The sequence below is a fragment of the Mobula hypostoma genome, chromosome 17 (assembly GCF_963921235.1).
Source record: "Mobula hypostoma chromosome 17, sMobHyp1.1, whole genome shotgun sequence".
NCBI lineage: Eukaryota > Metazoa > Chordata > Chondrichthyes > Myliobatiformes > Myliobatidae > Mobula > Mobula hypostoma.
In genome coordinates this window covers 46,395,675-46,410,349 of record NC_086113.1, presented here as the reverse complement: position 1 = coordinate 46,410,349, position 14,675 = coordinate 46,395,675, and the positions used below count along the sequence as shown (strand labels likewise).

At 41.2% G+C, this 14,675-nt stretch overlaps 1 protein-coding gene across 3 annotated transcripts in view; it reads left to right on the top strand.

The window, feature by feature from the left end:
- The window catches only part of LOC134357994 (oxysterol-binding protein-related protein 10-like), a 178,974-nt gene that overhangs the window by 109,289 nt on the left and 55,010 nt on the right, over positions 1 to 14,675 (top strand). For all 3 annotated transcript variants that reach the window (XR_010020769.1, XM_063069844.1, XM_063069843.1), the window contains exon 7: positions 2,759 to 2,905. Coding sequence is in view for 2 of the 3 variants with exons in the window: in XM_063069844.1 (XP_062925914.1) it covers positions 2,759 to 2,905 (147 nt within the window). In the remaining variant the exon portion in view is untranslated. The remainder of the gene's footprint in view (positions 1 to 2,758; positions 2,906 to 14,675) is intronic.

Below are 14,675 nucleotides of genomic sequence, written 5' to 3'. Positions count from 1 at the left end.
AGTTCATAGGTCTACAGTTATTAGATTTTTGTTTTCCTGCCTTTCTTTAAAAGGGGAACCCATTTGCTGACCTTAGATGTGTCTAGTGAAGGTTTTGAAAGCTAAGCAAGAGTCCAGCATTTGTCTCTGGCCCCTTGCAGCAGCCCAAAATAAATTTCATCCAATCCTGTATGTTTATTCACTTTTAATCCTGCCAAGACATTAAGTATCCCCTCTTTATTTATGAAGACCTGCACTAGAGCTCCAACCACTCCTTCACTGAATTTTCCAGCTACAATGTGTATGCTAATGAAAAGTATTCATTCAGGAAACTTCATCAAGAGTGTGATTGAGTGGTTAATTCCTCTTAAGAGCTAAGGCCCAGATGTCAGTTAGTGTCAGTTAAATAGTGTTCAACGTACTGACCTCAGGAAATACAGATGATTAATGACTTAAGAGCACACATTTTCTGATAATGGGGAAGACAACAGTATCAATGGTAATAGGGCAAATAGGCCAACCATCAATTTACCATGTTTTTATAAGCCATACAGTTACAGCACAATAATTTCACAGTGTAATAATTCAGAATCTAGTTTATTATCACTGATTTGTATGATGTGAAATTTGTCATTTAGCAGCAGCAGTACAGTGCAAAGAAAAATTACTAAGTTACAAAATGATAGTGCAACATTTCAAGGAATGACGAGGTAGAGTTCATGGATTCATTGACTGTTCAGAAATCTGAAAATTGAGGGAAAGAAGCTGTTTCTGATATAGTAAATGTGGGCTTCTACTCCTAAACTATTTGAATTTAGTTTTGTACTCATGGTGGTGAGAACTAAACCATTATTGAGATCCTGCAGCCTTCAATTACATGTATTCCCTTTATTTTCAAATCTTTTTCCAACTCATAGCAGAAAGCAGCTAAGTATCTCATTTTGTTGCAAGTGATTACAAAACAGGCCATACAAGGGCAATGCTTTCTAAATATATTCCTCCCCATGAGGGAAATAGCCACAATTTCTTTGCAACACTTAAAATTTGGTAAAACTTAATTAGAGTTTATATCAGTGTGTTCTCATGTCATGGGACTTCACCCTGGAAAACTGAACTGTCTACAACTTTGCTAATCAAGGTGAATTGATTTCCATTTGTCAAAATGCATATTTGCAGTGGAGGCCTACATGTGGTTTGCTTAGATCATAAACAAAGACTTAAAAATTGTGAATTTGATCCAACATGCTCTGAATTTTCTTCCAAAGCTTGCCTTCAGAAAGTTGTACTGGCAGGATTTCCACATGAATTGTTCTGGGGATATTTTACTTAGAACATTTAGAACTTATGTGAATTGTTGCATCTTGGTAGGTTAAATGTAAAGAGACAGTACACTGTTACGGGCAAGACCCTAACTCTAGTTAGGCCACATCTGGAGTATTGCATATAGTTCTGGTCACCCTGTTATAGGAAGGAAGTTGAAACGTCAGAGAGGGTGCAGAAGAAGTTAAACAGGATTCTGCGTGGTTTAGAGGGTATGTGCGATAACGAGGTTGAACAAACTTCGGTTGTTTTTCTCTGGAGAGGCGAAGGCTGAGGGGAGATTTATAAGGTTATGAGAGGTGTAGATAGAGTAGACAGATAGTATCTTGTTCTCAGGGGAGAAATGTCTTGTACCAGAGGCATGCATTTCAGGTGAAAGAGGGTAATTTCAAAAGAGCTGTGAGGGCAATTTTTTGTACGGAGTGCTGGGTGCCTGGAAATCAGTGACTGGAATGGTGGTAGAGGCAGATACATCAGGGATTTTTAAGAGATGTTTAGGTAGGCATATGATTGTGAGGTAAATGGAAGGATCTGGATTTTGTGAAGGCAGAAGAGATTAGTTGACCATTTGATTACTAATTTAATGGGTTTGACACAACATTGTGGGCCGAAGGACCTGTTTTTTATGTTGTCATAGTCTATGTTCTCAAATCTATGATAGATATGAGAGAGCAGTTCATCTTATTTATTTCACTTTCCTCCATGGAAAGGGTTTGAATAAATGGTAGCTGAAGTGTTTCAAGAATATATTTGCCAAGGATCTCAGATGAAGAACACCTTTTCAACTGTTCATTCTGTTAAGAGCTTTATCGATGCCTGCAGATAATGCTTAGAGTTATGGTAGCAAAGAGATTAAAAATTATAGTGATTTGTTTACACTCAAATGCTGAATAAAAGATGACTAGGAAACCTTACACCATTAAATACAAGCAGAGCCTTTCAGAAGAAGCTAATTACATCTTGAATAAGATGGTGCCCACAGAGCTAAGCATGCTGCTTTCAATTAATGTTGTGAATACTGATGTCGCATGACAGAAGAGGATGGTTTCATATCTAGTTAATATCTAATCCAGTAAATTGGAGAGCTGAAGAAAGCTAACAGTAAGTTCTGTGAAACTTGCCTATTCCAGCCACCTTCTGTCAATAGGCGTGCACTAACAATACTTGCATTGAGTGTAATGGCATACTTGGACATCAGATAGTTTGCAGTCATACAGAGTGAGTTAATTATTTTTCTGATCTAAGGCAATGGCTGATGTAGATGATGGAGAAAAACAATGCTGTGTTGTGAAGTCTCTCTTAACACTTTCTTCCTGTAATGTTTACTTCTCCTGTTGAAAGGGAAATTCAGTACAAAAAAGGGGCAGGAAAGGAAAAGTATTAAAAAAACAACTGTCCAATCTTTGAAAATGTTTTTTTTAATCCTGATTTTCTAAGTAATTAATATTCTTTTTATTAGCATCAATGTCCTGAAGTAATAAATCATGAAGATGAGATAACAGATAGTGAAGACAATGTGGAAGAAGATTTAGGAGTTATGGATGATCAACGGAGTGTTATATTACACCTCCTTTCACAACTGAAACTTGGCATGGACCTCACTAGGGTATGTAATGAATTTGGCCATTCAACCTGTGAAATCAAATATATTTAATACTAAATGAAAGGTTTTGTTTGCTGTTTGGTAATGTGTTACTTAATTAGTCAACAATTATGGAGGAAATAACTATTGTTCAATGGATGCAAGAAATACTTTATTCAAAGTTTTCTTTGACAACATTAACCATTGTAATTCTATTTTAATTCTTTCTATTTGCTCCACTTAAGACCATGAACTGAAAATTCAGTAGCAGCAAAAATGTTTTTTTTTAATTGAAGTGCCATGAATTGATTTGATGACTGGTACTTACAGCACTTTTTGGTGACCTGTGTTTGTTATATTAAGAAGACCCACTTCAGCAGAATATTTCTTGATTCCCTAGCATTCTGATGCTAATTTCAGTAGCATGCTGATAAGGTAATTAAAATATGTGCTATAATGCTGTCATTATGTCTGATGTAGTTAGTTAATTCTATTTGCTATCAGTTTATCTGCAATAGGTCTATTGGAAAATATTGCTGAGACTTATAAATGTGTCAGAGGTGACTTGATCTATTTCATTTCTTGTGTTGGAGGTGACTTGATCCATTTCATTTCTTTTAAGTTGCAGTTGTTATTTTAATGAAATCTATAGAATCTGAGACAACAGTTTAATAAATACTTTAAAGGACCTGGCTTAATGCTTTTGTTTTTCATTTAGATTTTGAAATGGTGAAAAACAATGTAAGAAGTCCGAAATCTGGATGTTTAATTTTCATAAATGGTTGAGTTCTTTTAAATTGACTACAGTTTAATGAAGGTATGGAAAAATGAAATGGGGAATCCATTAGGAAGATCAATGCACGTGTGTTTAAAAGTACAAGTAGTTTGTCTAACTTGCAAAATCCTTCTATTTAGTTTTGGAAAGGTATGAGGTCCTAAACGAAGAGAAGGCCAATTTCACAAGTGCAAGAGTCAAAAGAATAGCTCATGTTTGGAGCCTTGAAATTAGTGTCCTGAGGCAGAGGCTTGATTGGAAACATCGCTGCCCCTTTGCATCCATGGTTTGATCCACTGAGTTCCTTCAGCATCCTGTTTTGTTTGTTCGAAACTGGCTTGGTGAGAGGAGGCAGAGGGTGGTAACAGGATCAACTCACAAAATGTTGGAAGAACTCAACAGGTCAGGCATCATCTATGGAGGAAAATGGACTCAGGACGAGATCTTCCGTCAGATAGAATGGAAGGATGTCTATGACTAGTGTATTGCAGGAACTAGTGCTGTGATCTTTCTTTGTGATAAATATTAATGAAAGATGGGAATGTAGGGTATATTATTAGTAAGTTTACGAAAGATATGAAAATTGGTGGTGTTATAATAGCAAATAGGATTGTCAAAGACAACTGTAGGATATAGATCCAATAGAAAATTACATGGAGTGCTGGCAGATAGAATTTAAATCCAATGTTTGATGTGATCTGTTTTGAGAAGTCCCATTGGGGTAGGACATTTACGGTAAATGGTAGGATACTAAGGAATTTTGATGGACAAGGTTCAAATCTATTGTTTTTTGAAAGTGGGTACATGGTTAGATAGCTTAGTGAAGAAAGTATATGGCATGATTTTCTTGAAAGATAGGATTAAGTATATGAAGCCCCCTTTTACTATGCTCCTCTGGAAATGTGGCTTGTTAGCCCCTCGCTAACAGCCATTGGATTCTGCGGCGAGAACCCACCTTTCTCAGGCTTTGTACGTCTAAGGTGTATGTGACTTTGGACCCGCCAAATCCGTGGGGTTGGAAGTCTCGCCCACTCAAACCCTGGTTTGTGTGAATGCTGTGTGATTTACTGCCCCCAGTAGTCGCCCGTCAGCATAAAATAAGAGATTGCACACTGCATGCAATTATAAAGAAGTATATTTGTGAATGTTAACTTAACCAAAGAGTTAATAAAGAAAAGAAAGAAAAAAACCAAAAAGGGCCCTTTATAATTAAACAATCAAATGTGCATAGGTTGGAGCTTAGATCTTTCAAAAGCCATATTCACCGATCCTTGGTAGACCTCTACACCTTAGCTCCATCGAATCATGTTTTTCTGCCGGATCAAATCCTATGACCGGTTCTCTCTTCATCTCCTGCTGAACAAAGACAAAAACCCACACTGGTGTCGGTCACAAAGCTGCTCCCCCAGCCTTCTCTAGAACCTTCTCTCCGTTCCACTCTCCTGATTGGATGGCCCACATTCCTAAGCATCCCTTATCTCTTAACAGTAACACAAACATTGCTTTTACACAAAGACCATTACATGAAACACCCTACAACGTTATCAGTAAAACCTTTACCAGAGCATTACATATGTAAAAATTGGGAGGGTATGTTATAACCTAGCCAAACACTGGTTGGACTTCACTTAGAGTATTTTATGCAATTCTGGCTGCCACATTATATAAAGATGTGGTTGTGCTGAAGAGGGTATAGAAGATATTTACCATGATATTGACTTTGTATATACTGTAATCTGGAGCTAATAAAACAAGCTGCTTGAGGAACTCATTGGGTCAGGCAGCAGCTGTGGAAGTAAAGGAATAGTCGGCATTTCTGGATGAGAACCTGCTTGATTCCTCTAGCAGCTTTATGTTTTTGACCAGGTGTTTGCCTCGGATTAGAGGACCTCAGATATGGGAAGAGATTGAACAGACTGAGCTTGTTTTCCATTGAGCGAAGCAGCTTAAGGAGTGATCTGGTGGGCATACATATAAATTATAACAGGCATGGACAGAGTGGATGATTAGAGTCTTTTTCTCCTGATAGGTACATCAAAAACAAGATGGCATAAATTTAAGGTGAAGGGGTTTCAAAGGGGATCTGAGGGCAAATTAATCACAGAGGAGGTGGTCACAGAATTACAAGTTTATAAGACATTTGGACGGGTACTTGAACAGGGTATGGATCTCATGCAGGGAGATGGGATTAGTGTAAGACAAAATGTAAGGCATGGATGTTCTGTGTTTCAATGGCCAGTTTCTGGGCTACAGAACTCTGCTTATTGTATATAAATGATTTTCTCTTTATTGTGTTTAAATTCAATAGCTATTAGTGTTTTACTATGAATATTTCACCAGATAGCCACAGCCATATGCATGTAGCTTGAAGTAATAGGAAAAATAGTGAAAATCAACAGATTACAACTTTTAAAACAGAAGATGAAATCAATCGTATTAAATTAAATTCCTCATTCATTCAAATTATTTTCCCACACATTAATTTGGATTTAATATTTTTGTCAAAATACTGTACAATTAAGAAATTCTTATCTGATCAAGTTGTTCAAGTGACTTTACGTTGTAAGTTTACACAAGACGCATATGTAGCTGTCTGGTTGATTCTATTATCTGGTATTAAGACATGCAAGAATATTATAATTTCATTTTAGTAATATTCCTAAAAATTGTGCATCATTGGTGTGAAGTCATTGAGTCTTGATAAGAATCCCTCTTGAATTCACATATTTTGTCTGGTCAAAATCTGAATTAAGTCTGGTTGCATTTAGAATGCTGGAAGTAATACATAGTAATTTTCTTCTTTTCAAACACATCAGATCCACTTACAAAATTATTTCACCTCTGCATCTGTAGTCTCTTCAGTACTACCTGGTTTCTCAACAGAACAAGATAGCCTTCAAAGATTTACATCCAATCAATTCAGATTCTGGTTTGGTTTCTACGATTCATTTAGGTATTGAATCAGCCTTTTTCATACATATGTTGGATACAATTCCTTTTCAATGAGCAAAGAGGCTTTTGAACGTGATCACCAGAAAGCATTTGAAAATAAGTCTTCTTTGCTTTGATATATAACAGCCCCTCTAATCAGCGGATAGAAACAAGGTAGCAAAGTAACATTGCCACACATTTTAATTCCACATCCCATTCCCATTCTGACATGTCTATCCACGGCCTCCTCTACTGTAAAGATGAAGCCACATTCAGGTTGGAGGAACAACACCTTATATTCCGTATGGGTAGCCTCCAACCTGATGGCATGAACATTGACTTCTCTAACTTCCGCTAGGCCAACATATTATTCTCCGTAACTTCCGCCACCTCCAACGGGATCCCACCACTAAGCATATCTTTCCCTCCCCCCCCTCTCTGCATTCCGCAGGGATCGCTCCCTACACAACTCCCTTGTCCATTCGTCCCCCCCATCCCTCCCCACTGATCTCCCTCCTGGCACTTATCCGTGTAAGCGGAACAAGTGCTACACATGCCCTTACACTTCCTCCCTTACCACCATTCAGGGCCCCAAACAGTCCTTCCAGGTGAGGCATCACTTCACCTGTGAGTCGACTGGGGTGATATACTGCGTCCGGTGCTCCCGATGTGGCCTTTTATATATTGGTGAGACCCGACGCAGACTGGGAGACCGCTTTGCTGAACATCTACGCTCTGTCCGCCAGAGAAAGCAGGATCTCCCAGTGGCCACACATTTTAATTCCACATCCCATTCCCATTCTGACATGTCTATCCACGGCCTCCTCTACTGTAAAGATGAAGCCACACTCAGGTTGGAGGAACAACACCTTATATTCCGTATGGGTAGCCTCCAACCTGATGGCATGAACATTGACTTCTCTAACTTCCGCTAGGCCCCACCTCCCCCTCGTACCCCATCTGTTACTCTTTTTTATGCACACATTCTTTCTCTCACTCTCCTTTTTCTCCCTCTGTCCCTCTGAATATACCTCTTGCCCATCCTCTGGGTCACCCCCCCCCCCGTCTTTCTCCCTAGGCCTCCTGTCCCATGATCCTCTCGTATCCCCTTCTGCCTATCACCTGTCCAGCTCTCGGCTCCATCCCTCCCCCTCCTGTCTTCTCCTATCATTTTGCATCTCCCCCTCCCCCTCCAGCTTTCAAATCCCTTACTCACTCTTCCTTCAGTTAGTCCTGACGAAGGGTCTCGGCCTGAAACGTCGACTGCGCCTCTTCCTATAGATGCTGCCTGGCCTGCTGCGTTCACCAGCAACTTTGATGTATGTTGCTTGAATTTCCAGCATCTGCAGAATTCCTGTTGTTTGCGTTTAAATTCACTACTGCGAAGCCTCTTCCGGTGATGCCTACACCGAAGAAGTTTAGATCCTCTCTTCGACGGGAGTTCGGTGAAACCATCTCTCACTGCTCCCCATCTGTGATTTCTTCGGCTCTTCAACTTTTCGACCAGACTTTGACTCAAACTCGCTATCACAGCCATGTATCCTTTCTTGGAACGTGCCTCCGTCGCCAACTTACTCCAGTTGGCTTTAGGATTCGTTTCCAAGCCTCTCAATTTGGACCTTCTGAGGATCCCAGGTACTCACATTTCATTGACTCTGCCTCTCGCCGCTTCTCCCGTCAAGCTCTGAAGGCGACGCTCTCCGCCATGAGGAGGTACTTGGTGTCCCTATCCCAGACCCTTCCACACCTTCGGGACACTTTCTTCGCCGCCTGTAATGGTCCTACCCGCTATTTCATCCTCCGTCGGATCCACGCCTGCAATCGCCGTTTCTTTGACTTTGTCATGCTAGGCAAAGATCGCAAGATCTTACATCTACGGACTCCAGAGCCTGCCGGCCCCGACGCTAGCAGGCATGAACTTTCGGTTGCGGCCCTTGCCGTTGATCTCGGCGGCTCCAACACCTCAGGACATATTCAAAACCCGGACTCCAGCAACGACCATGGAGACATTCAAAGCGATCGCGTAACCACCAACTGCGACTCCAGCCTTGAACTCCAGGCCGGGTCTTTATGTGCTGCTGTTGTGACTCCCGTCTCCCCTTCCCCCATCACCACTCCGCAGCCCCGTCTTCCTCAGATCCCACCGTCAACTCCTGGGCCCTCAGAAGCTCCATCTTCCTCTCACCCCAACCCTCCCCTCTCCATTGACACCCCCAGCCTCCCCCCTCCCCCCTCTGATCCCAGCTCTCATCCGTGCCGGGTCTTTACCATCCCCTCCGACCTTCAACTGTCGGAGGCAGAGCACTCTGTTCTCAGTAAGGGCCTCACGTTTGTCCCCCTTCGCCCACACCTCAGCGAGTTCCGTGTTCGCCATGATGCGGAACTTTTCTTCCGCCGTCTCCGTCTCCGAGCCTACTTCTTCGGCAAGGACTCTTCCACCCCCACCGATGACCCCTTCTCCCGTCTTCAACCCTCCTCTTCTTCATGGACACCCCGCTCTGGTCTTCTGCCTGCTCTGGATCTCTTTATTGCCAACTGCCGACGGGACATCAACCGTCTCGACTTCACCGCACCTTGTCCCCATTCCAACCTCACTCCTTCGGAACGCTCTGCTCTCCACTCCCTCCGCACTAATCCTAATATTATTATTAAACCCGCTGATAAAGGGGGTGCTGTTGTAGTCTGGCGTACTGACCTCTACCTTGCCAAGGCACAGCGACAACTCGCGGATACCTCCTCTTATTTACCCCTCGATCGTGACCCCACTAAGGAGCACCAGGCCATTGTCTCCCACACTATCAACGATTTTATCCGCTCAGGGGATCTCCCATCCACTGCTACCAACCTTATAGTTCCCACACCCCGCACTTCCCGTTTCTACCTCCTACCCAAGATCCACAAACCTGCCTGTCCTGGCCGACCTATTGTCTCAGCTTGCTCCTGCCCCACCGAACTCGTTTCTGCATACCTCGACACTGTTTTATCACCCCTTGTTCAATCCCTTCCGACCTATGTTCGTGACACTTCTCACGCTCTTAAACTTTTCGATGATTTTAAGTTCCCTGGCCCCCACCGCTTTATTTTCACCTTGGATGTCCAGTCCCTATATACTTCCATCCCCCATCAGGAAGGTCTCAAAGCTCTACGCTTCTTTTTGGATTCCAGACCTAATCAGTTCCCCTCTACCACCACTCTGCTCCGTCTAGCAGAATTAGTCCTTACTCTTAATAATTTCTCCTTTTGCTCCTCCCATTTCCTCCAAACTAAAGGTGTAGCTATGGGCACCCGTATGGGTCCTAGCTATGCCTGCCTTTTTGTTGGGTTTGTGGAACAATCTATGTTCCGTGCCTATTCTGGTATCTGTCCCCCACTTTTCCTTCGCTACATCGACGACTGCATTGGCGCTGCTTCCTGCACGCATGCAGAACTCGTTGACTTTATTAACTTTGCCTCCAACTTTCACCCTGCCCTCAAGTTTACCTGGTCCATTTCCGACACCTCCCTCCCCTTTCTAGATCTTTCTGTCTCTGTCTCTGGAGACAGCTTATCCACTGATGTCTACTATAAGCCTACTGACTCTCACAGCTATCCGGACTATTCCTCTTCTCACCCTGTCTCTTGCAAAAACGCCATCCCCTTCTCGCAATTCCTCCGTCTCCGCCGCATCTGCTCTCAGGATGAGGCTTTTCATTCTAGGACGAGGGAGATGTCTTCATTTTTTAAAGAAAGGGGCTTCCCTTCCTCCACTATCAACTCTGCTCTTAAACGCATCTCCCCTATTTCACGTACATCTGCTCTCACTCCATCCTCCCACCACCCCACTAGGAATAGGGTTCCCCTGGTCCTCACCTACCACCCCACCAGCCTCCGGGTCCAACATATTATTCTCCGTAACTTCCGCCACCTCCAACGGGATCCCACCACTAAGCATATCTTTCCCTCCCCCCACCTCTCTGCATTCCGCAGGGATCGCTCCCTACACAACTCCCTTGTCCATTCGTCCCCCCCATCCCTCCCCACTGATCTCCCTCCTGGCACTTATCTGTGTAAGCGGAACAAGTGCTACACATGCCCTTACACTTCCTCCCTTACCACCATTCAGGGCCCCAAACAGTCCTTCCAGGTGAGGCATCACTTCACCTGTGAGTCGACTGGGGTGATATACTGCGTCCGGTGCTCCCGATGTGGCCTTTTATATATTGGTGAGACCCGACGCAGACTGGGAGACCGCTTTGCTGAACATCTACGCTCTGTCCGCCAGAGAAAGCAGGATCTCCCAGTGGCCACACATTTTAATTCCACATCCCATTCCCATTCTGACATGTCTATCCACGGCCTCCTCTACTGTAAAGATGAAGCCACACTCAGGTTGGAGGAACAACACCTTATATTCCGTATGGGTAGCCTCCAACCTGATGGCATGAACATTGACTTCTCTAACTTCCGCTAGGCCCCACCTCCCCCTCGTACCCCATCTGTTACTCTTTTTTATGCACACATTCTTTCTCTCACTCTCCTTTTTCTCCCTCTGTCCCTCTGAATATACCTCTTGCCCATCCTCTGGGTCACCCCCCCCCCCGTCTTTCTCCCTAGGCCTCCTGTCCCATGATCCTCTCGTATCCCCTTCTGCCTATCACCTGTCCAGCTTTCGGCTCCATCCCTCCCCCTCCTGTCTTCTCCTATCATTTTGCATCTCCCCCTCCCCCTCCAGCTTTCAAATCCCTTACTCACTCTTCCTTCAGTTAGTCCTGACGAAGGGTCTCGGCCTGAAACGTTGACTGCGCCTCTTCCTATAGATGCTGCCTGGCCTGCTGCGTTCACCAGCAACTTTGATGTATATTGTCAGGTATGTGGCAGTTATCAGGAGGTTCTCACTGGTACTAAATTTAACAACTGGACTTTTCATTTCCCTTGAACTATCCAAACATCCTGGAAGAGGTTATGGATTATTTAAAACTATAGGAATCTAGATGATCACTCTGCTTATTATAAATTTTAACTTTCGTGTGGCATCAGAAACTTGACTCATTTGACTATTGTGCCAGGAATTGGAACATTGTATGTGCTGACCTCTCAGTACTTCTGTATAAAGGTAGAATGAGTTTTGTTTGTGCTAGAGGATGTCTATAGACAGCATAAAAATGCCCATTTGTTGTTGTGTAGGGATGTCATTTAATTGAAAGAAAACTACTGTGAAATGGAAAATTTCTCACAATTAGAAATCAACCTATTCAAGATTTTTATTTAGAGCTAATCATCTTAAGGGGATTGCAGCATATATGTTGGCTTTCAGTTGATATAAAAGGACTTGAATTTATTTAATAACTTTAATCATCTTTAGACGTCTTAGTTACATTAAAATGAATTAAATACTTCCAAAATTTAGTTACTGTTGTAATATGGCAGCAATTTTACACAGATAATTAAAGTGGCAAAGGTTACTAAGAAAACTTTCAAGGGATATTTTGTTGCAATTTAAGAAAAGAAAATACGCGTAACCTTCCAGGCCTTTATACAAATTTTGGCAGGATCTTATCAACAGAATGTGCCATACTACGGACTATGAAGTTCTCATATAATAACAAAGTTGGATTCAAACCTAGTGTTGCATCTTAATCCTATGCTGATGGTAGGACTTGTTTTATAATATTTTCCACTCACCTTTTCCAGTGTCTTAACAGCCATTTGAACGTTTTTTACATGGGTATTCCTTTTTTTGAACATATCAATGTAACAATGATGGAATCATTAGAATGGTATTAACAAAAGAAAAATTAATAATTTACTGTTCCCTTCAGGTCTCCATTGCAAAGAAATAAAAAAGTGGAAGGGAAGAGAGTGCAAGCATGTACCTAATCATACTCTTCCTAACATAAAGAGTCAAACCATCATAGGCCTTTCTGGATGTAATTTTCTACCATAGATTTATGAAAGAAATAGAAATTAATGTTATAATATTAATGCCTTGGAGACATATCATTAATTTCAGGAAAATCACACAATCACTTTAATGACATGCAGAGGTGTAACTGAAATGGACTCAACTGCAGAATGACTCAGATGCTCTTTGACAGGTGGGTTAGATGGAAATGAACTCTTGGCAATTTAAAACAATTACCAAGATTTTATTGTAGGAGCTCTCAATAGCCTTATCTGTCTTGTGCAATAGGTATTTCCTATATACTCTTTCTGTTTTCCTTTTATATCCAGGATCAAAATATTTGGAGAAAACTACAAGCATCTTAATGACTCCATATTTGCCATGGAAAACTTGGGTCCTGGACATCTTAACAAGAGCGTCACTGAATTCTCATGATTTAAGGCTGCGGATGGAAAGACAAATATGCCTTAATGTCCCTTAAAGCTTCTAGTTGATGGACTGGCTCTTAAGGATCAGACTAATCAAATGAGGTTTCTTTTCTTCCAATGGAAGAGACACTCCAAGAATCTCTATTTCTTAAAGGCTCTACAGATGGGAATAAAGTCACCACTGAAAGAATAAAAGAAACTGAACTAAAGTAGTTCATCATTTGTTAACTGAATATTAAAGAAAAATCTGAAGCAAATACATAATTAATTGGCCTATTTGAACAATGATGCAACAAGTTCAATGAAATTACAGGGATGAAATAATTCTGCTTCTCAGAATTGGAATCAGAGTCATCTATCAAAAAAATTTTTAGAACTAAAATTAGGGCGTGTTTATTGTTGTTGAAATTAATATCAATTTTAAATTGTTAAACCATGATACATTCATACTAATATTTCCACCAACTACATTCAGAAGGAAGAATTTGGCATTAACTGATCTCCCAACTGGTACAGGTGGGAGTGTAACAGTCTCCCAGATGTAATGATGGCCTGACTCTGACTTCTTCAGAGTTGCTGTTGCTGCCGTTAGTCTTTATTCCATCCCTGGAAAACACTTGGTATTCAGGTTCATAGAAGCCACTTGGAAAATGTAAATAAGCAATAGGTAGAAGAATATTGTCGGCTTACCCCTGCTGCAATTTGGCCACAACGAGAAAATTAAATTAAAACATTATATAATAAATTTTATTTAGCATCTTGAAATCTCAAGCATTTTTGTGTTGCTGTGTTGTAGACTAGCTATATCATCCAGGTGACAATGTCACTTATTGTGTGACTTGTATCTATGGAATTGGGGCAGATAGGAGAGAGTGCCAGGTTACCTATACAGTTTGAAGCACGTGTCCATATTTATGTGTTGCTATATTCTATCTTCTTGCTTTTACTAGCCACTCTGATCAAAACTGCTCTGCGAGGCTGAGGACAGCCCATCATAAACAGTGAGCAAAGAGAGAACGTGAACAAAATGATGGCAAGTGAGACATATTAAAGGGAAATCTCTCTACTCGTCTCTTTCATTAATTGTGCTCATTTGTGCATACAGGTTGAAATACTCAAAGAATGAGGGAAACAATATGTATGATATATATAATTTGATTATCTGTAGGATTAAAGAGGTAATTGTGTTGACTGGGAAACATAGTTAACTCTTTAAAATGCTAATGAACAACGAAGTTTACATGTTGAACTTTATTGGCTCTGCCTTCGATCCATTATGCAGGATGAAGAATATCCAAGATCTCCAAAGTTATCCTTAACTTTAAATCTGAACTTCTGAGTAGTCATCGATAGGTAATCATAATAAAGCTGCATGTCGCTTTAGGGGATGATTGAAACATAAGTTGAAACCAAAAATTTCAGAGATTGGAAAAGTTTGCATCATTTGACAGTGATTGCATTATGCCTCCAGGCACTGGAACCCAGTGAATATGGAGTATTAAATACATGTTGTCATGAGCCATTGCATATGTATATTTGGTAATTATTTTATATGATTTTTTTTTTACATATTATCAGTAAATTGATGACCTGTTTTTGTGTCAGTTTTCTCCTCTTGCCTGGCTTGTTGGCATATGGGTTTTATGATCACTCTTACTTGTCTGGTATCTAACTCCAAGTACTGTTTTTACTTTATGACCCCAGTGTTGTTATTTTACTGAACTGTGGTGACATTGCAGATGATCCTAAACTTGACTGTCATTTACAGAAGTTTACTTT